General features: G+C 41.0%; 1 protein-coding gene across 3 annotated transcripts; it reads right to left on the reverse strand.

Annotated features, from left to right (window-relative positions):
• rnf34b (ring finger protein 34b) lies at positions 1-15,619 on the reverse strand. Of its 3 annotated transcripts, XM_068706139.1 has the most exons (9): positions 15,523-15,619; positions 14,409-14,473; positions 9,416-9,634; positions 6,662-7,165; positions 4,335-4,397; positions 3,991-4,192; positions 3,862-3,885; positions 3,596-3,637; positions 1-2,224 (listed from the first exon to the last, which is right to left on the reverse strand). In XM_068706139.1, the coding sequence occupies exons 3-9, from the start codon at positions 9,617-9,619 to the stop codon at positions 2,040-2,042; spliced, it is 1,224 nt and encodes a 407-aa protein (XP_068562240.1). In that variant the 5' UTR covers positions 9,620-9,634; positions 14,409-14,473; positions 15,523-15,619; the 3' UTR covers positions 1-2,039. The 3 variants fall into 3 exon arrangements, with proteins under 3 accessions (XP_068562240.1, XP_068562239.1, XP_068562242.1); XM_068706138.1 differs by lacking the exon at positions 14,409-14,473; XM_068706141.1 differs by lacking the exons at positions 3,596-3,637; positions 14,409-14,473.
• Positions 15,620-22,359: the final 6,740 nt, after the last annotated feature.

Consider the following 22,359-nt stretch of genomic DNA (forward strand, 5'->3'; position numbering starts at 1 on the left):
TGAAGAGCAGGGTTTTACTTTCTGGTTTGTAGTACTGCATTTTATTGAATCTAATAAATCATTTTTTCTCTTGTTTACCAAAATAAAAAGGTTCAACATTCCAAAATATAAAGATCCAGGATTATGAGTGCTCATGATAACCTCCTACTCTGATAATACTGTAGCTGCCCAATGAATGACATCTTTGAGAAACAGCAGCATCAACAAACAGACTTACAGAGTTACAGTGTTTGTTACAGTGCATGGTGTCAGTGTCGGTTTTAGATCTGAAGCAGACGGCGACAAAAAGTGCTAGAAAGCGAGACCATGACTGACGCAACTTTAATGGTGAGAGAGTGACGTGATCAGAGGACTGAGGAACTCGTCTGACCAAAATCAGCAGAGATACATTCTAAAAAAACGGTATATTTTATCTTCTTATAATTTTAAATCATGTCGCCTCCCAAGTAAATGGAAAAATATACATTTAATGACTTATAAGTAAACAACAATATAAGCTATCTATGCGATTCACTTAACAGCAATTCAGCTTCTTTTTTTAAAAGTAACACAGGCATACTGTACACACATATTTTAGTGACATCTGAGTTTACTGGATCTCATGACAAGAAAACAAAGTGTTTCATTTGCATAACAGGTTAAAGTAAACCAGGCTTTCTCTGCCTCTCGCTCTGTGATGGACATTTGGAAGGAGGCCTTGACAACATGTCAAAAGGTATGTTGATGTTACACTCAGAAAAGAGAAAGTAGCACCGGTCACCTACCTAAGATCATCGACACATTAACGGACAACACAATCAAAGAAAGACACTTGGTAGACTTGGAGACTAAATGGAATTGCTTGGTGGCAGTTCTTTAAAATGAAAGGGGATGAGTCTTTTAAAAAAAAGCTAAAAAAAAATCTTCACTCAAGGTCCACATACTAGCTTTTTCTTGTCTCGTGGTCTTCCTCGGGAGAAGAATGAGGCCATATAAATGATCTCCACGTCATATACGACCACCTTAGGTCACGGAGGCTGACCCATCTCCATGATAACCGAGGAAACTCCATCTGCTGATGAAGCCTGTGAAGTTTGAAAGCCAGGAAAAAAGCTAGTAAGCTAGTAAGTGGGCCTTGAGTTCAGATTTGATATTTTTCCCCCCTCAAACTGCTGTTTCAAAGGTGACGAATGAACCTTCATGCTCAATAGCTTGGCATTCGTTACTGTTCGTATCTTCGGCAGAAATCATAACTGTGCACTTCATTTTTCGATGAGGAAACAATCACATCCTTTACGCAGCAAGTGTTCAAATGTTTCACACCTATTTCTTAAAGTACATTTGAGAAAAAAAAGAGTAAACTATCACACCAAGCTTGCTGGTTATGAGATGAATACACCAAGAAATCTGAACCAAATATCGATCAAAAGGCATGACGTTTGGCACCTTGCACCCTCTTGTGTGCGAGACGAGATGACCCGGTGCTTGTGGTGTTCGGATTAACAAATAGACATTTAATAAAAACACATGTAAGTCTCTTCTTTTAAATATTGCACATCCTAAAAGAACATTGGGGGAGATAACACGGCGTCATGTGGCATGACTGTGTAAACCATATTGACTCTAACCCTGGGATCTTATATTTTTCTGCTTCTCTTCACCATACAGAACAACCCGATCCTCTTCAAGTATCCATGGGACCACTTCCTCTTCTCTCCTGTGAGTACAAACTAAACAGAGAATGGAGAGCAGAAAGTGGTGGCATAGGTTTCTGCTGTGTGTTTAACAGACCAAAGAGAGAGAGAGAGTGGGTGTCCCGGTGCAGCTGATGATGGTCCAACAGGGAGGAGAAGTGGGGCTGGAACATGAGTTAGTAAGGGAGGATGGGGGGGAACCATGGTAGTCTAGAGGCAACAGTTTGGTTTCAAAGACCGGGAAGTTGCTCGGACCTGCTGCAGCATTAGGCCCTGCGAGACGTCATGCACAGTAGTTCATCCTCAGTGATAAATTCAGGGCTCTGAACACAAGTGCGCCTGTGGGCCGCTCTGATGAGCACAGTTTTAAGACTTGAAGACGTGCACGGCCCGCACTACGTACTGCCTGCAGATGGGGCACTCGCTCATCCTCTTTCCACATTTGGTGCAAGTTACCATGTGACCACATTCCAGCAGCACACAGTCGATGATGGCGTCCATGCAGATGCGACACAAGTTTTCATCAGCCGCCAGCTGAGCCTTGACACCATCTGTGGATAAGAGAAAAAGTGTTATTTTTCTGTTACAATGCTTCTCTTCAGGATCGTTAAACTGTGAAGTTCGCTGATGTTGTACAGATGTTGTACAGTCCAACAGCACCTAACTGAAGCTGCTGCAGTCTGGGTATTATCAACATAACAACATCAGTCACCACTGTTTGCTCACTTGCAGTGGATCCTCTCTTCTATCTCCCTACCTAACAAATTCCTCAACTCACCTTGTGCACACCTTGCACATGTGAGGTGTCACTTTGAAATAACCTAAAACACTGTTTCCATTTCAAGTGGTGATAAGTTAGTGGTAACACCAATAAGGTAGTAGTGTTGAAAACTGGCTCATTCCCTCTGACAACCGAAATCAAGCTTAAGATAAGTACATTAAGGCCCATTGTGGGACTAAGATAATTAATATTTCTAATATTCATTTTCAACTCAAATATGGAGAATAAATACAAAAATGTATCAATTTAACCCTATTATAAAACATCAATCTACAGTGGCGATATTAATTGCACAAGACAAGTGTCAGACAAATCTATGTTTGGTGGATGAGTGGTGACAAACTGATGGAAACTTAAGTTAGTGACTTACTTAGGGTTTAGTTAGAGGAAGAAAAGAGATGGCCTAAAACAATAATTGTTATAAATATTGAAATATTTGTCTTCCAATCAGGTGGATTGGACATTTGCAACTATGTTAAATGTTCACAATAACAGATCTGTTACTTATTATTAGGTGCGACCATATAAACCAAAGCAAACAATCACAACAGCAAATGATGTCAGTGCACTGGTTTATAGGACTTGAATGTCTGATTGCTGGCTGATAGCTAAACGGGCCTAAATCTGTCTCCCGCTGCTCACATCTCGTGTGACGGGAAAAAGCCAGTCGAGCTGCAGCAGCCTGTCTGCTGTCCCTACACGTCTGACTATTAAGTGGGCTAATATGATCCTCAAGCCCTTAATGTCAACAAGAGAGCCTCTAGGACGGTCGACAATGTAATTACACCTGATGGAGACACGCTGCTGCTGAAGTAATATGATGGCTCATCAAGAGGTAAAAGCTCTTAGAGCGAGTGCATTAATGAGAGCATGAGAGTCCGTCCTTCAGAATGCAATGAGATGATGCTGCCCGCTGGAGACCAAACATGAGTGACAGAATGTGGAGACACTGAACCAGGCAGGAGATAATGACTCAAGTGACCATAATGTGATGATATGCAGGATGATATAAAGGATCAAGTGGGTACAAATACTGCAGCATGGCTTTATAAATATCAAATGATTGGTGCGATGTACAGAATGTAGTCATGGAGGAGATGGCAAAGGGGCGGTAAAGTGGCTTTTAATAAAAACATCTTACCTCCAACTCCACTTTTGCTGAGAGGTGGAGGATATGCAACCACTTTATAGATACGAATGGGCAGTAATAAAGAAAATACATTAGTTCAGGAAAGTAAATGTAAAACAATGTTGAAGCACTGTTGCTTTTCAACATTTAGATCACATCACAGGAGGAAGCTAAGTGCACTTGCATGTAGATTAAATGTGTTAATATTAGTGTTCTCATTAAAAGGCAATGGCAATAGTTTTTAACCTGTGAAATATTAGTAATCAAACAATAATTACCTGCAGTTATGCTCACATTTTCCACTGAAAGAAAAGGAGAAAACAAGGTAGTAATTATATTATTATACAGATACAGAACATGGAAGGTCAAAATGTGAAATTTAGATACCAAAAGGAAAACATTCTTACTGGACTTCCTGTTCTGCTCATTTTCTCTGTAGAGTCGATGCACTCTCTCCAGCAGCTCCCACTTCTCACAGCAGCCGGAGTAATTGACAAAGTTCCTGGCGAGAATCTCTTTCAGCTGGCGGACGGAGAGGTTTTCTATCGCCTCTTCATTGTCCAGATCAGACAGCGAGGCCCTGATCCTCCTCTGTGTCGCCGGACTGACCTACAATCCACACAGGAAACAGAGCTGCGGTCAATAACACAGTCTGCATTCCCTGAAAGCCTTGTCAGTCTATAATGATCTCTGTTCTTCTACTGTAAACACTACTTAGTACTGTAAATGTGCAAAACACAAAGTGTTGTACCTCTATGAAATTGTCAGTGGGCTCCAGGTTCAAGAGAGACGCTGTTGGAGTATCCTCCTGCTCCTGTTTGAGTAGGAATCAACACGCTGAGGTTAATTGAAGTTGGTTTAGATTCTCATAACAGCATTTCACTCACTGATGCTTTTAATGTTTAATCACCTAATATCAAATCACTCCAACTAAAACTTGTGATGTTTGAACAAAACGCATTCAGTGTCAAAGTCGAGCGATGTGTAAAATACAACCTTGAATTCTGTAGTTTACAAGAAGTTTAAGAGAACCTCCTAATTTAAGATTTGGGGCAGCTGAACTCAGAAAATACTGAATTGACCAATATTTGTTTGTTTTGTTAACAAGATGATCACCACCTACATTCCCTGACACTATCACAAGATACACTGTGCCTGATTACAACTCATAGTTTCTTCTAGCTCCATATGACTATCCATAAAAATCAACTTCATATCTCTCTGCGATCTAAGTCTTTAAAGTACAGCTGTTCAGATAGCTAATGAAAGAATAGAGATGTTTAAACACTGACTGAGCTGCTCTCAACCCAGCGGTTCATTATTCTCTTTGAAAGTGGAAGTCTTGAATTTGCTGGATGAAAAGGGAGTAAATGGAGGCAGAGAATAGTGCAGACTCCATTTGGTTTGAGTGTATAGCTCAATGTTATCTCAGCCATTTACGCGCTTTGAAGAGAGGATATCGTCTCTTTATTCTTTTATCTGCTTGACAAAAGGGAGCGCGTGAAGGGCTGAAACGAGCTGTAACTGTGTGATATCATGCTGGAGTGCACTCTGTTTCTGTGCCTAAAGACCTCTGTCTCTCTCGCTCTCTCTCTCTCTCTCTCTCTCTCTGCTTCGGCATATTCCAGCAGACCAATCATCTCCCTGGAAGGAAGATGTGTTAATAATGCATCCGTCAGCGTCGCGGTGCTGGATGCCTGCCCTCAACCAGACGTCATGCTTTAGCTCAGGCTAGACAAAAACACGATCAGCCGCCCCGACACATGCAAAAAGTGCCAAACCTCTCTGGAGCACAAAGTGAAAGTACTAGAAAGCACTCAGAGAGTGCGTACTTCTGTAAAGCCTGCACAAGCTGGTAGATTTGATATCTTAAGCATAGAAAATGTTCATCAAAATATACTTGGTGATAGACAGTCATGGGTCACCTTTTCTCTCATTGCAATACCTCAAGAGAAAAACAAAAAGTTAACTCAACCTCCTGGGTTTTGCATAAAAATGTGTCCTATATACTGCGGAAATGTTGGTTCAATAAAGTTATAATATCTTATTTCAGGATGATTTTATCATATTCTTTCTTATCCAGTAACAATTACATTAGAATATAAACCTGTTTCAAGGTAACTGATCCTAGGAGGAATTGGTTATTTCAAGAAAACTATGTTCAAGGAAAACAACATTGCATGTTGTTGTTTTGTTGCATTGGTGAAAAATAGTTCTCTACAGAAACTATGTATCCAAGAAAGGTTAAGCTAGTCTTATAATCAGATTTCTGATTTAAAATCTAGTTGAACATAATTTTGACAGATTTTTATGTTTCAATAAATACAGGTCATTTGTTACAAATATTTAGCTTTTTTTTTTTTTTTATGACTTTTTGCAGTTTATGCCCACGCATTTACCTTTGGTTGGAACAAGAAATAACCCACAAGAATCTGAAAGCCTTTATGTGCCACAAACTAAGACATGATCCAGAGATCATCTATTGAGGGCGGAGAGGAGGGATGTACTGTGGTGTTTCTGTTGTCTGGTGTGGCCGTTACATAACAGACTCAGCCTATGTAACAGACCTAAAAAAGGCAAAGGGCTTAAGCTGCATCGCTGGCTGGTCCAAGGGCTCTGCTCACACAGCTGTTTCCTGCTGTCACGTATACATTCTGCTGAACATTGGACCTGCACTGAGAATCTGAGCTTTTATAATATCAATGAAGGGAAAACAATTTACTGAAATGTAGTAGATTTTCAAGGAGAAACACTTCATTCAGAGCAAAACAACACAAGACTATAAAAAACACAGAAGACAGCACAAAGGGAAGAATAAAGCATTGAATTACAATGAAAGAAATAACATCTAAAGATGTTTGTCAGGGAGTTGAAGGCAGGAAGTCTTCTCCTGACTTGAAACAGTTACACTGACACGACGAGCTCACGTCACCTTTGAAATTAATTATCTTGGATAGAATGAGGACAGATTTGGGGGAAGTATGGCGTATGTAAATCAGAGGATGTGTGTGGCCGCGCAGTACTCAGTGTTAGCGCTGCATGCAGACACACACGGTGAACATCAGCCGTGCGTCTCACCTGGCTGCTGGTTCCTGAGCTGCCACTTGGGCTGAGCACGTCTCCCTGAGAGGCGGAGATCACAGACTGTTCGGAGGCGGAGCGTGTGGCCGAGGGGGGCGAGGCGGCGCGCGAGTGGGGGAGCGAGTGCAGGCTGTCTGTGTCTTCTCCCCCTTCATCTTCTTCCTCCTCTTCCTCCTCCTCTTCCTCCTCCTCATGCGTGTCCTCTTCGTCTTCCTCGTCCTCTTCCTCCTCGTCCTCGTTCTCCGCCACCGGTCTCGGGGATTCCCTCGTCCCCTGATGACAGAGCACCAGGTCCACCAGGTCCTCTTTCTCCCTGCATGTGTCGGTGGAGATGTTGCGCAGCAGCAGGTACTGGCGCAGGTCTTTCACTCGGAGCTGCATGAGCCGAGGCTTCTGGAAGGCCGTGCCGCGCAGCAGGTGGCAGGTCATGCAGCAGCGCAGGTTCTCCTGAAGCACCGAGCACAGGGCGCAGAAGCTCTTCTTACAATCACAGCAGATGTGCTGTTGGAGGGAGAAGAGAGTCAAAGACAGATGTCATGTGATCAGGTGTGCTTTTGTCTTCTTATCAACAACATCATTCAGGAAACTGTATATTTCATCATTTCGGAACAAGCCCTGATGTCTGACTGTTAGCATATTCAACTATTTAGTCTCCATGAATAAATGAACCATCTACTGAAAATGGTTTAACCGATTTCAGCTTTGAAAAATGGGCCAAATGATGAAACTGAAGTCACTGAAGCTGCTGTTTGTACTAATGATAGTAACATTGTCTTAATTTGCAGCAGAATAATCCATCAGCACATGCTTTTACTTGCAGAATATAGTTGTAGGGCTTGTTCAAGATGAGATAGGATTCAGTGGGATCATGACATGATCGTATTTTGTTAGTTTCACAAAACGATTATGCTTCAACTCTAACTATATGAATTACTGAGGCTTTTATTTTACGTGTGAAGAGTTTTGTCAGATGTGAAAAGATGCAACATACCATTGGTTTGATTAGCTAATATTTAATTTTGCTTTTTTTTTAAATCAGATTCATATTCAACCTCACAACCATATTGACAATTATGTATTTCCTACAGGCTGCTGCTTAGACAAAGGGAAAACGTATAAACCAGCAACACCAAGTTCCATCTGAAACATCGGCTCATATCCTGTGTGCTCAGTTATTTTCTGGGGACGAGTAAAGTAAGGTAAATAAGCTATCTGTGAAGCTCCTGGTGATGTTTGACATTTTACTGGCGTAACGGCGTCTCCTGATACAGAGCAGCTGAGTAGATTGACACTTCAAATGGGCAGGAAAGCAGGTCAGCCATGGCTGTGAACATTTTCTTATCACTTGTGCACAAATGTGCTTATGGCGGACTAGAGCACATTTGCACGGCAAAAGATACTTTTCTTCAGTCATGTGTAGTTAATCCCCCGGCGCGTTATTTTTTCATACAATGAAAATATCGCGCACAAATGTGTGTGTGTGTGTGTGTGTCCAGGGAAATCGCCCTGCTGTCAGAAAGGCAACTGGTGTGTGGATGGCGATAGAGCGATCTGAGGCAGCGAGCAGAGAGGAAGCTTTTTCATCAGTGTCTCAGTGCGTCTGACTGGCAGACGGAGACACTCTGCCTTTAAACTCTGACATGTTCGGCTATGCAGAGACCCTGCAAATGCCAGAATGAATATGAATGGTGCATGTTCTCAAAGGAACACGCCAGTGAATTTACTTTTTTTCCTGTCTGATTTACCTCCAGTGGTGGACGACCATTTTCCAAAACAAACCGCTACAAGCTTTTAGGTCAACTACCAACTTAAAGCAGTGGTGGAAGAAGTACTCAGAATATTTGCTTATTTTAAAGTACCAGTACAAGACTAAAAAAATACTATTTTACTTGTATTATGAACAAAATGTACTTAAAAAGGCCCATATGGCTGATACATTATTATATATGATATCATTAGATTGTTGATACTGATGCACCAATGTGTAACCAGCCTTTTACTGTTTTAGCTGCTCGAGGTGGAGCTAGTTTTAACTACTTTGCTGTGCTGTAACAACACAGTGTATTTCAAAGGTGTGTCAAAAGAAATATTAATCTGAATGGTAGTTATCATAGTTGATAGATAAATGAAGTGGAGTGGACGTATAAAGTATAGGATACATTCTAAAGTACAAGTATTATTTTTATCACTGACATCTTGTACCTGCCTTATCTGAGCATTTGTCTCATTTACTGGCTGTTATTCTGTTCTATTAATGGCTGTCTCTTCTTGCTATTTCATTTCTATTAACTGTTAACAGGACGTTGCTCAGCCAACCAATCCTGTATAAATGAAGGATCAATAAATAAGCTATTACAATGATTTAACCCTGAAAGAGAAACAAAATTATGTAAGTGATAATGTCAAATATACTTCTTGTATTTCAGAGTGAAACACTGTGATATTATTTCAGAGGTTTGTTTGCTGTTAAAAACATCTTCAGCAAGTGACTCAGTAATTATGAATGTCAGTGTTTCCTTGAATGCACCATGAGGAAGAGTCCCTGCTCTAACTGCACACAAGGATTACATAATTCTGAAAAAAAAGCTGACTAAATGTAGACTCCGAAGGATTACTAAAGCAGGTTTCCAGTGAAACCATGCAGTCCAAACATATAGTTTCCTAACCTCAAAATTAAAAAAAAATCTCTCTTTTTGTCTTTAATCAACTATCAAACTCATCATCACTTTCACTCCTACGACTCTTGCTTACCTTGCGTCTGAAGACAGAGAAGGCCAGTCCGCAGGCCTTGCACAGCTGTCCGGCGCTCCCTGAGCTGGTGGGGGGGTAGGTGGAGTACCCGGCACTCGGGGCGAAGCGGAAGGGCCCCGCCCCTGCTCCGAACCCTGGCTGCTGCGCCCGCACCGTGCCCGTGCCCATCACCTCGTTCAGCAGTCCACAGCATGACGCCCACATGGACGATGCCCCCGCCTGTGGAGTACACACACACACACACACACACACACACAGAGACACACATTTCAAACTATCTAGATGACGTTTAGTTTTATGTTTTCCTTGTTTCCAGTTATTATTTCCTGTCTTATTTTGGTATACACCTCTCTTGTTTCAGATACTTCACTTCCTGCCCTCGCCCTGATTGTTTTCACCTGTCCCTCGTTAGCCCTTCTGTCACCTGTCCCTCGTTATCACCCTCCTTTAATTGGGTATATATCTGTGTGCTCCCCTTTTTCTGGACCAGTTTGTCTTAGCTATTCATAGTTTATGTTCCAGTGTTTTATTCCCCATGACTTCCTAGTGTGGTTTAGACCTTGCTTCATTATATTCACACTCAGCCTTTTGCCTGCTGTTTTTGAATTCTGTTGCCTAGTTTTGGACTGAACTGCCATCTACCGAACCCTGTTTTCTACCAAACCCTGTTTTCTGGTAAAGACTATTTTATTTCATCTGCCCTGTGTTCAGAGTCTTGCTATTGAGTCCATTGTCTGTTGGCACCAGTGTGTAAACATGTGATTTGTTATATATATTTATGTGCATTATTTTCTACACATTTCCCCAAAATTCAGTCAGCCACAATTGGAATATTTGGAGATATAAACACCATTCTTCCAAAAGAAAACCTTAATTCAATTGAGATGTGCTGACTGTAAAGGCCACAGCATCACACCATTTTCATACTGATAAAACATTCAGTGTGCGCTGTATGCAAGCATTTCATTCTAATTATTTATTTAACTGGTCACCTGTCAACAAATTATTGGTGAAATATTTTTAATAATATGACCCTGTGAGCCATGTCATCCAGTCCTTTGCTCAATAATACTGTAAACTGTGTAAGGAGATTGACTCCCTTGGTATGGGTGAAGAGAGAAAAATGAATGAGAGGGAAGAGACACTGGGCAGCACATTATTGAGAGTGCTCTGTAATAGTCTTTGAGGTTAGAGATAATTAGACAGAAGCAGACTCTAAAAGCTGCTATTAATGACACTCTCTAAAGAGCGCTGCAATTTCAATTTCTCAGTCACTGCATTATTTTAAACAATTTGATAAACAAATAATCCACGCAGAGGATGTGTTAGGAGTCTCAGCCGCACAACACGCATCTTGTGAGGGTCAAATACGAAGGCGTGGATGCTATGTTGCCTCCCTATGTGCTGTGGAAACATGCAAACTATAGCGTAAAGTTGGCGCACTCGTCTTGTAAAGAAAAAGTGTGTTGGACGTGTGCCTGACCACAAGACGGGCCAGACACAGGGAGCAAAGATGGCGTGATGGGAGCCACGGCTCCTTGGAGCATACTGATGAGAGGAGGAGGGAGGGGGAGGACAGCGATGAAAGAATATGCCTTCTGTTGTTCCCCAGCCTGCAGAATCAATAGCTGACATGAGCATAATGCAAGCCCTCTGTGGTTCCCGACTCTATGCGGAAAACAATGGAATTCACAGGGTCCTGCCACGTCTCTTCTTAAGGCAGCGCTCCGCGCCGGCTTGTCACAAACACCCTGTGATCTGACCTCACCCATCTGCTTAGGGATTCGTTATGCAACCTTAAGAACGAGGCTCTATATGTGGAGTCACGTTAAGGAGGAGGAAGCCCCTGCTGCAGAGAGACGGCCAGGATGGATTTTTAAAGGTTAAATCTATCATTAAATATAGAATGGTTTGTTGGATGGGTCATAATCATCGCAGCTCAAGGTGCCATCTTTTAATAAGCTTGTTTAGTCTGACCAACAGTCCAAAACCTGAAAATATTTAATTTACAGTGATATAAAAACAGACAAGCAGTTAATGTTTTCCATCATCATCATTGTGCATCTCGTCTTTGGTTGAATCTACCAAAAGCAGCTCACTTTATCATGATACGCCTCCGGCTTTATGTGCACAGTAAAACCATGATGCATACCAACTTGAATTATTTGCCCGTGGCGTGAGCTTGACCTGATGTTCAGCTGCGAAAAAGTCTCCCAACTCAGATACAGCCTCCCTCATACGAGCGTGGAGCCACTAGAAGGTATGCTTACTGCATTCTCCATGTGAGGAGACGCTGCAGTCTGGCCATGAAATCAGTCTTATCTGGCTTTGAGCCAGCAGCACGCGTTCCCTCTGTCACTTCAATTAGCACACTGTAAGCTCTGCGGACAGGGAGTCCCGAACAAACAAGTGACAAGAGTAAATGTCACATGTGGTTCATTGTTTAGTTTTTTCTTGTATCATTTATATTTTTGCTACAGCTGGAAGATATACCTCTGGGAACACTATTTTGTACTTTCTATATGTGTATACACACTATACTTTGCACACTTTTGAGTGTCAGGTCTGGGCCAAATAATTGAGATATTTCTCACACTGCTGCCGGATTCCCAACATCGGGTCAGCAAACAATCCAGCCCCAGTATGTGCACACAAACAAAGACCGATAGGGGAAAGCAGCAAATGTTACTGACACACATATTTAAATAGATAAACCAAAAAAGGGAGGCAAATCAGCCATGTTCAGGCCTTGTATGGCGCAGTGATCTGACCTCATTAAATTAGTTTTTGAGGATCAAAATCTCAAAAATTGCATGAGCACAGACGAGTGAAACCATATGGGAGCCTCGATGGAGCCTAAATGGGTCATGTGGAGACTGGAGTGTTTAACTGGAACTGAAAATCAGTCTGACACCAAAAGAGAAAACAACATCGAGTGACTTCTGTCCATCTACTTAATTCAAAATTTAAAGGGAAACAATTTTACACATGAAGTTCAGATTACTCATCGTAAAAAGTACTCCACAGCCTGTGAAAACTGTTTTTTGTGGTTCTGGTGAAATAACTCTGATGATGTCATTAAGGTAATTTCATAATCCTGCATTACAAACTGGGAGTGTGGGCTTTGACAAACAATATGCATTTAAAAGGCAGGAGTTTCTAATGAAAAATGCTGTTCAGTTGCATTATGGGGAATTTAGGGATCCAGTGTTTCACTCATACTAGCAACTAAAAGTCAGGTCACCTCATCACATTAATGCAAACTAAATTATGGGAATCCAATATTGCCATAAAGTAGTTCTGCTCACTGACTTGTAACAGTATCCACTATGTTATGAGTAGATAATTACATCTGTATGATTGGTATGACCAAATCTCTGATCAACTCATGGTACATATTGTCCCTAGTCCATGTATATACTTATAGGCATCTATATACATATACCGAACAGTCAGTGGTTTTCAGTGTAAACAACTGTGCAGCTTCAAACATTTTATAGGCCCCCTTTTTTTTCTGTGGCATCAACTAGAAATGTCACTCCCACCGTGAAAAGTGAATTCAGCTCCCTAACTGTTGAGACTTGAGTGTGACGTCGCCACTGAAAAATAAACTCATAACTCTGCTTTTGTTGTTTGTCTAAAAAATGATGAGAAGAAAAGCTATATTTCATCCAAATGAGGCATTACTCAAGTTGATGTTCAGAGATGAGCAGGGAAAGCTACCAGCTAAGTTTGGATTTGTGTCTGCAAAATAACAGATTTATACGGTTCACTCCAAAGGCAGGGGGCGAGGGGAGGATTCAGCCTGGAGAACACTTTTGGTGCAGAAATACAAACGGATATAGACTGCTGTGGAGATTGTCCTGCAATAACAAACCATGACTGGACTATTTTACAACCACAACCAGTGTTCTGCCGTGCCCTCTGGACTCTCTTTATAGCTTCCGACTTCTTTGCCGACTTTAAAAGACTGCCCCAAGTGAGTTAAGTCTCATTTGGAATAATCATGATCCGCTGTGCTACATCAGTGCTGCATCTTACAACTTCATCAGAGATTTGTGAGCATTTGCATCCACGATGGATTGGAAATTAAACGGTAAGAGGATTTTGAAGATACAGTATATGTCATAGACCAAGTCATCCATGATTGAAATGACATCAATAGCACATACTGTACCGCAGTCTGTCCCGTTTTGAGATGTATGCTGACAAAATTCAGCTAACACCGGGGCAGAAAAGCTGCTTTTCAATTTAAACCAGATTAGTCAATAAAACACCACGTCCATTTTGTTTTCCCGCGACGCAAGGAGTGATGCTACGCTGTCCAGCAGGAGTGAAGCACCTACTCTTGTTTTCCATGTGACAAACAGTATTGAAGTGCTTGACCTACTGCACACAACATTTTACACAAGTGTGATGCTAAGAAAATATTCTTACAATCAAAAATGGATTATTTGTTGTGAAGAATGTCTGTTCAGTGTTAAATTATTGTTGATCAAAGATACTTTTTGGTGAGTTTAGAAAGTCGAGTCGTGATCGCGGCCTTAACAGACAAGTAGTAATAGTAAATTTATGAGATCCCTGTAGGTTTTATATGTAAAACCCTGTTAGTTCAAATTAATCAGTAACTGCAGCTGTAGATATATTACATTTTTTCATGCAGTGATGTGGAGGGAGTTTTGCAAATGTGAGTACAGCCAGATTGTATGTTTTTTCTAGTAATTTTGAAGTAACACGCAAAGCTTGAAAACGTGTTTACAAAAGCCAATACACTAAATAACAGTACTTTCACCCTGCAATGCCCAATGCTGAATGTAAACACACACGGAGGGGTAGCATCACTCCAAAACATGCAGCGTATTTGAAAAGGGGGAGTTGGTGGAAGTAACTTACTGGAACAAAATAAAAACATCACTTTCACAGGCCTGGATAAACGTTCTCCTCCATTAACTCCATATACTGTGTGATATTTAGATATTTAAAAAAAGCCTACCTGACAAGCCAGAGCTGAGTCGCTGGCTTTAAGCTTGCAGCAGCTGTTTGGGGAAACCCTCAAGCCTGCCACACAAATCACAATAGTAATGTAGCGGAGTGAAAGGTCTCACAGTATAAATAGTTCTACATTCAAAACAGTGCTTAAGTTAAGTATTTGGACGTGAGTGCATTTGCAACTCTGATTTATATTTGCGAAATGGAGACATGCACCTTTTAATGTAATTATGTGATGCATGAATACATGCATGACTGCAATACGTGAATATAGCCTATTCTTCATAATGTGTGTGTACACAGTAGGTCACTCAATCATGATGATGATGATGATGATGATGGTTGTGGCAGCTATGGCAGTCCTGCTTCCACCTCACCTCTCACCGCCACTGTCACCACAAACCTGCCGCCACAAGAGCACCAATGACATCATCGCCATCATCTCCATCGTTATCCGTCCTGAGCGCGAGCTGCCAGACAGCATCATCACCTTTTTCCTCCCTGTGCTGCAGCTACAGCGCGCGCGCACACAAACATCCACACATACATAGACACACACTCCACAAGGAGAGAGGTGGAAGGAAGGAGACTCCTGACACAGCTCGGACCAGAGAGGTGAATCTCTCCTCAACATCCCCGCACTCACTCCCTCGCTGACCGCAGTCTCTATCTCATTAGACCGGATTAAAAGCCTGGCGATGAATGGACGTCGCTCCAGCGCATTTAGTCCACTGAACTATCACACTGGGGTCAAAGCAGGCACATAAAAGGCTACACGCTGTACCTGCTGTTTATCAGGACGACCGGAGATGCAGGAAAAGCATTCCCAGGCTTACCAGCTCGCCGGGAAAATAAAACAAAAAAACAAAAAAAACAACAGATATTTAAGAGCAGCAGAGAGGAGATGTCTGGTTGACAAGTTAAAATGAACCGGGGGATGCTGCATTTAAACGAAAGCCTGTTGATGTAATTACATCTTGGTGCGCGCAAACACAGTAAATTGACATTAGGATGGAGGTATTCCCTGCCTCTCGGTGCAGCATCGTGCGGAAATCTCAGAGAAATCTGCATCGTAAGCGAATCCAGAGCCGTAAACGACCTCCAAATTGATCACGTACCTTCATTGCACCTCCCGTTTGAGGAATATGCCGAGTAATGTCAGGACGACGACCATTGCAAATGCACAGGGAATCAAACCATTACGTCTTCCCTCTCTCCAGCTGCCTGTGTGTGTGGAGTAAGCATAACGTAATGGCACAGGGAGCCGCAGCCAACCACAGAGCGCACACGGGCGCTGGTATCTTTAGCAGCCAATCCGCCTCAACACATCACTGGAGTGGGCGTTCGGTGCCGTACGTACAGACTCATGTGTGAGCGCGACAGACGCATCATGCTATTTTCACAGCTTCAGTTTATTCTAGAGAATTAGCTTTTTTATGGACCAACACTTGCTTCTTATAATAAAATAAGTTGCTTGCTACATCAGACATGACACAGTTTTGCAATGAAGCTATTATTTTTTCATTTTATTTTCCCAAAATTGATTCTGCACTATTGATTTTGTTGCAAAAATGTGTTTTTGTTTCATGAATTTGAAGATTTTTTTTACATCACATGCTCTTACTTCAATCACCTGAGGCATGACCTGAGATTACCTTCTGCACCAACACATGCTGTGTTATTTCTGTTTGGTTCCAAAAGTAAATGCTCTACAATCTTATTTACCGCCGCATTTGGTGTGTGTGTGTGTGTGTGTGTGTGTGTGTGTGTGTGTGTGTGTGTGTGTGTGTGTGTGTGTGTGCATGTCTGTGACGCGTGTGCACACACACACGGGGCTGCTGTCTGCAGTAAAGAGATTAGGAGGGGGGGGTTCTTTCTTCCATCACATGGCCGGTACCGCTGTGAGCCCGCAGGGGGCAGCAGATAGCGCTGCCACATCATTATTATCATCCAGACATAACTGAGCCTCAGGGGGAGGAAGGCTGTTCATTATGTTCTTACTGTATTATAATACAGCTCAAATACTGAAATTATAAGGTATGCAGCTACAACATTAGAGCAGGAATCACACAATACTTTTAGGTGTGATAATGATGCAGACACAGTATCATGCTGCAGCCTGAGTCTCTTTAAAGTCTCTGCCATTTCCACTACATCAAACAGTGACCCTACTATGTTGATTTTATTTCACAGTACCACATTAAAAGATCTGTGGAGGCCCTCGGGCCACCAGTGACACACTTTAGAGCTTGAGACTTGGCCTGAATTTTCTTCCACAGTGTTCAAACTTCAAAGTTGTATTGGATGATGGAAGTGTGCAAACTCTTTCTCACGTTTGAAAAAAATCCAGACAAATTATCAATAAGATGGATATACATATCCATCTGTGACATTTCTGTCAAATACAGTGACAGTAATTAAAATTATGTTTGTGTTGCTAAGCATTGAAAAAAAAATACATCAACTGCAACATCTTTTTCTTTTTCCAGAAACAGTGTCCTAATTTCTCTGGATAATCCACAGAGCTCAATGCCAACAGTGTTCATGAAGACTATGTAGAAGTATAGAAAGTAGATCCAATGAAAACTGTCAGCAAATAATCTGTAGTAACTGGGACACTGTTTTTCAAAAGATACCTTGATGCTTTGAACACCACATGAAATCCCCTTAACTTCTTTCCTTCCATTTAACCAAGCAAAGATCGACTATATGACTCTGAATATCTATATACACGTAAGTATGCCAGACTAGACCTTCTGGAGAAACATCATAGTCTCGTTTGATAGGAAACTTGTGTGATCAGTATTGGACTTTTTATTGACAAATACAGAATAGGATCAAGTTGTTCTCTCCAGCTGTTGGAGCTAGTTTATTTGTGAGGATGCCAGTAAAGTGTGGGATAATTAGGGTTGACTCACTCACAGATGCTGTTTTTATTTTTTTTTACACTTTGGGGGACATGGCATTGACTAACATTTATTCTGTGGACACTTTAACCACTAAAGTAGAGGGTTACCCCTTCTTTGTGTTTCTTGTTTGGTCGCCTGTTTGTTATCTCTCTCTGTTTGTGTGTGTTTGTCTGGGCATGGCACTCAATCTCCCTCCTGTTGCAATTAATCTGCACACCTGAGACTCATCCAATCAAGCGTCTGCAGCATATCTACCCCGGCTCGTCTTTCCAGTCCTCGGTAGATCATTCAGTTTGCCAATGTGGTACTAATACCGCGGCCAGACTGGACTCTAGTAAAAGTTTCCTTGTGTTACATGAAATCTGTGTTTCCTTCCTGGGCCTCAGGTCCATTCCCTGTCTGAGACCTGTGCCTTCCTGCCTCACCCAGTTCCTCGTCAACCTGCATCCCAGTCCCTGGCCCAGCTCATCCTGCTCGGCTCTCTGAACCTCTGACTTTGTTCCAGTCGGCTAAAGTATCCTCTCTCCTGCTTGTTCAAATTAACTCCACTTTGACTTGTTACCTTGAAAAAGAGACATTGTCTCTCCGGCTTTACCCAAATATAAACGGCGAGGATAAACATCCGTCATACTAAATAGAAATAACACCATGCTGTTAATGTCTCCTCAGTCTCTCACACTCTGTTTCCTGTCCAGCCTTGATCTACTGCCAGAGTGGGAGTTTTGTTTGTGTCAACCCTTGGTCCTTCATTTTTCCTGCACAGTTCGATGTTTTGAGTTTCAGTTTCCTCTCAGGCTTCACAGAAAGTGTAATGTCGCTGGATTTTTTTTAGTGATTGTTTTTTAGTTTTTTAGCTGAAGAAATGTTAAAGAGCATCAGCTGCTACAGAAAAGCTTCAATTAACTGTTTATTCTTGATTAGTCACTAGAAATCTTTTTTTTATTGATAAAGATCTAATCCACACATGTAAAGCCATAAAAGGCTCTCCCTGTAAGTATATATATTTTGTTTCACAAAAAAGTTATTAAAACTCATCTACTCCTTCATTACTGGGAAATCCAGAATCTATGTATATACACATATTCATTTGAAAACTTTGACAACTGGACACAAGGTGTCTCCTTCTTCCCTGAAAAGTCCATTCTCAGTGTCTGTGCAGTGAAGCTGAGCCAGAACCAGAGAATCTTTGGCAGTTTTGCTTTATCGTTTATTTAGACACTTAATTATCAAAGCTGTTATTGATTCATTTTCTGATTAATGGAGCACCGAAGTGTTTCAGCATACAAGCCTGACATTTTTTTGGCACATTGAGTGAACAAACTCTCTTGAATATAAATGTTCTTCCCTCACTGTCTCACATTAGCATCTGTGCTTTGTTCTCACAGCTGACATCCATGTTCACCCTATTGCACAACTGAAAAACTATGTAATTCATCCATTCCTTTGTTCTGCTTCAAGTTGAGCAGTTTCTCACAAAGGCAACCATTTCATGGAAATTACATATAAAACTTCACATATTTACTGGAAAATGTGTTCTCCTGGGGGGGAAACAAATGCTGCAACAAATGGGAAACTGAAACTAAGACCTGACTACCACCTTTTATGGGGATGATTTTGGATCCCATGCACTTTTTGGGGTGATTTACGGTCAGCTGACAATACAATATATTGGATGAAAAACAGATGACAAGTTTAAACAATCTGAGGATTATTTACTTCTCTGGGAGAGAGTCCAACAAACATCTAACTCCATGATTGCAAAACATGGCCAATAAAAAACACAAAGTTGAAAGGACCCCCCCCCTCCTTCCGCCTGCCACTCAACAATGTGTTGTTATGCAAAGTGAACCTGCAGGTCATGTGTCACATGATTTCCAGCTTACAGAGTTATAGAATTTCTTCTAAACAATAGCAGAATTATTCCTTTGTGCTCCTACTGAGGTCTGATAAGGTCATTTCAGATGAAATGAATGATTTCATTGCAGTTTCTAAAAGCATTCGCTGCTTCTTGTCCTGACAGGCCCCACATGGAGCCGATATCCGGCAGCTGTTCTGTGCTACCAACGAGCGCCACTAGATGGCGCGTGTATGCTTTCAAAAAGAGAGCAATCCGCGGCTCATTGTGTGGTTGCTTGAAGAAGACAATTTGTCAGTACTGACTCATCTGCAAACTACTGAGTACATTATAAAATATGGGCAATAATAGGAATGCAATCTTAGATAATATCAGCGATGGAAGAAGTACTCAGATATGTTATCTAAGTAAAAGTAGTACTACCACAATGTAGAAATATTGTAAAAGCAAAAGTCACGTATACAAAGATTTACTTGAATAAAGGTACATCACTGTTTATCATTTTATTGGATTATAACTATTCATGCATTATTTGTACATCCCTTTCAGATGTAAAAGTGGATTTAATTACTTTATATACTGCCAGGTAGCTTGTGGATTTCCTCCCCCACGTATCAATAAAGTCTCATTTTATCTTAATCTACAATAATACATAATTTATTTGTAGATCATATTTTAATCTGAGTACGTATTGTAACTAGTAATTTATTGCTCAAGCTGTTAGATAAAAACACATGATACATTTATAAAATACATTGTTAAAGATGAGACCACTTGTTCACAGACTTTTTTGCTTGTGGCCATTTACAAAAAAAGGGGGGTTGGGGCCCTTTGTCACATTTCAGATTTAAAGTTGTTTGCAAACTTAAGATAACTGCTCGAGGCCCAAAGAGGTCAAATAATCCAACTCTTCACAAAAAGATTAGAGAAAAGTAAAAAAAACAACCTTTGTTTTTTTCTTCTTCCCTCTCAAATGTATCATTTCATGACCCCTCAGATTTATCTTGAGATCGTTTAGAGGGGCCTGACCCCCAGGTTGAGACTCGCCATACTGAACTACTTAACTGTATATAAAGTAAATAAAACAAGCTCCAATGTATTTTTACATCGTGGTTCTTTCACTCACGTAAACAATGTGAGTCTGAGATCTGATCTTTTTGACCTACTAGAGCTCCTGTCATTAAAAGGAAGATGTTGTGAGAGAGTTTGTGCCAGGGTCAAACCACAGGAAGGAGGAAACAGAAGGGCAAATGAATGAAAACATTCCTTCTGTCTCCTTCATCACTGAGTGTACTAACCTGTGGCCTGTTTCTGCACACATCCCGTGTCAGCGAATAATGACCTGGCTGGACTGTTTGGTTTAGTAAACAAAGGAATGCAATCTTTTTGAAATATCTGTTTTAGATGATCGAGCTGGGTGGAATTATAAATAACTCCTGTGCCTTCTTTCATGTAGTGTTGTAGCTGCACGGGAAGTGGACAAAGAAGCACTGTGACGCTGTGTCAGGATAACAAATACTACAAAAAGAGTTGTGCATTCAAAAGATCCATTTCAAAGATGGTGTTAAAATATTGATGGAACATGTAAGCAACATTGTGACGTTGTTGTTGGTGCAGGTGAAACGTCACCTTTTATATGCAAATCTGTTCAGCTGAAGAAATACATTCTGGGAGAAGTCTGACACGTCTGAAATGTATTAAATATATATACTGTGTATATATATGCATGTTCTGGAGCTTTTGATCATGATCTTCATCATTCTGTTTCTGACTTCTCGTCCAGGTTGGCAAACTCCATCTGCTGATAATACAGATTATCTGATAGAAGTATGACTGAAAGCTCTGGGACAACTACTAAATGGACCTCGTGTTGAGACAGATTCCTCAACCTTGATTTCAAGGTCAAGAACGTCTGTTATAATGAGGTGTTGAATCACCTTTATGTTCATTTTGGAGGCTGTAGTTTGTGTTACCTCTGAGCTGTACTTACTGTGATTTTATTACAGTAGGACATATGCTTTGTTACTCCCCGCTGCTGCACATGAGCCATTGTTTATGTCTGAAGAGCAGCGCAGACACCAGGTACTTAAACTGCTAAATGTCAGTAGGGTGTTTTAGTGTTGGCTACAAACCAGAAGAGGATCCTCTGTTATCCGACACTCCTCTGAGGGACAAACGGGGATCGAAGATGGATGGCCTCGGGCTCTCCCCCCTGTAAACATGAAAATGCCTCGCTAGCAGAGCAGCTACAAGTCAGCAGGATGTTGATATTATTCTGCCCCCGACAGGTTCGTACAGGGCCCTGCTCTCATCCACACACTATATTAAAAATGCTGACATGGATACCAGCTGCTGAAAAAAGCCCCAGAGTCATCAGACTATATCTCTAATGTGTCCCTGAGGTATGAGAGCAATTACTAACTTTCAGGGCTTTATATATTGTTCAACCTATGTGTGATGGATGTATACAGAAGCATATTTGTCAATGTAAAATTAAACATAAACATAACATTCTTTGTTTATCCAAATCATATAGAATATAATGGAATATGAACATGTAAAATATGTATAGATTAGACTCTTTTCAGTCATGGTGGTTATTCTAAAAAAGAACGGCCTTCTGTTCAATGCACAGCAAAACCTTAAGATATAAGGTCTTAAGAAGCGTTGATGTGAAATATGAAGATTTCCTCATGACCCAAAATAAAGGTTAATTTTACAGTAATCTTCAGAATTAAACGTACTATTCATGTTGCCTTGATTTTTTAAAGTTGCACTAATCCATATATTTATAATAACAATGTATCACATGACTGTGTAATGTGAAAGCCGTTAAACAACGGACACTCATTTTCCCTTTAGCTCTATAGAGCTCTTTCAGGTCATTGTTTGGGTTTTCCGCCCCTTAAACTGTTCAGGTTGCAAAAGTATTTCCCAAAGATTTGGCCTTATATCCACTCATATTTATAGTTATCTTGTTGTTTTATCATCTGAAACAGTATGAGTATATGACGGGTATTACAATCTGCAGTTTGTGGGAATCGTTTTGTTTGTGTTGTTGAAGCTCTACAAGGCGTCGCAGTTTGAGTTTTAAATCACTGCTCACCCGTCATCACTTAGTTATTATTCACAGGTGTGTGAAAAAATATTTTTTGCTTTAGAAAAACTCCACAAAATGCAAATATTATTCA

This window comes from Cebidichthys violaceus, unplaced genomic scaffold (genome assembly GCF_023349555.1).
Source record: "Cebidichthys violaceus isolate CVI_PGR_0920_01 unplaced genomic scaffold, fCebVio1.0.p SCAF_12, whole genome shotgun sequence".
Classification (NCBI taxonomy): domain Eukaryota; kingdom Metazoa; phylum Chordata; class Actinopteri; order Perciformes; family Stichaeidae; genus Cebidichthys; species Cebidichthys violaceus.

Excerpts from the sequence above, each read along its gene's own strand:
- rnf34b (XM_068706138.1), bottom strand. Across the intron at positions 4,193-4,334 it reads CCACTGACAATTTCATAGAG|GTCAGTCCGGCGACACAGAG; the intron begins GTACAACACTTT and ends TGTGGATTGTAG. Across the intron at positions 3,638-3,861 it reads AAATGTGAGCATAACTGCAG|TGGTTGCATATCCTCCACCT; the intron begins GTAATTATTGTT and ends GTATCTATAAAG.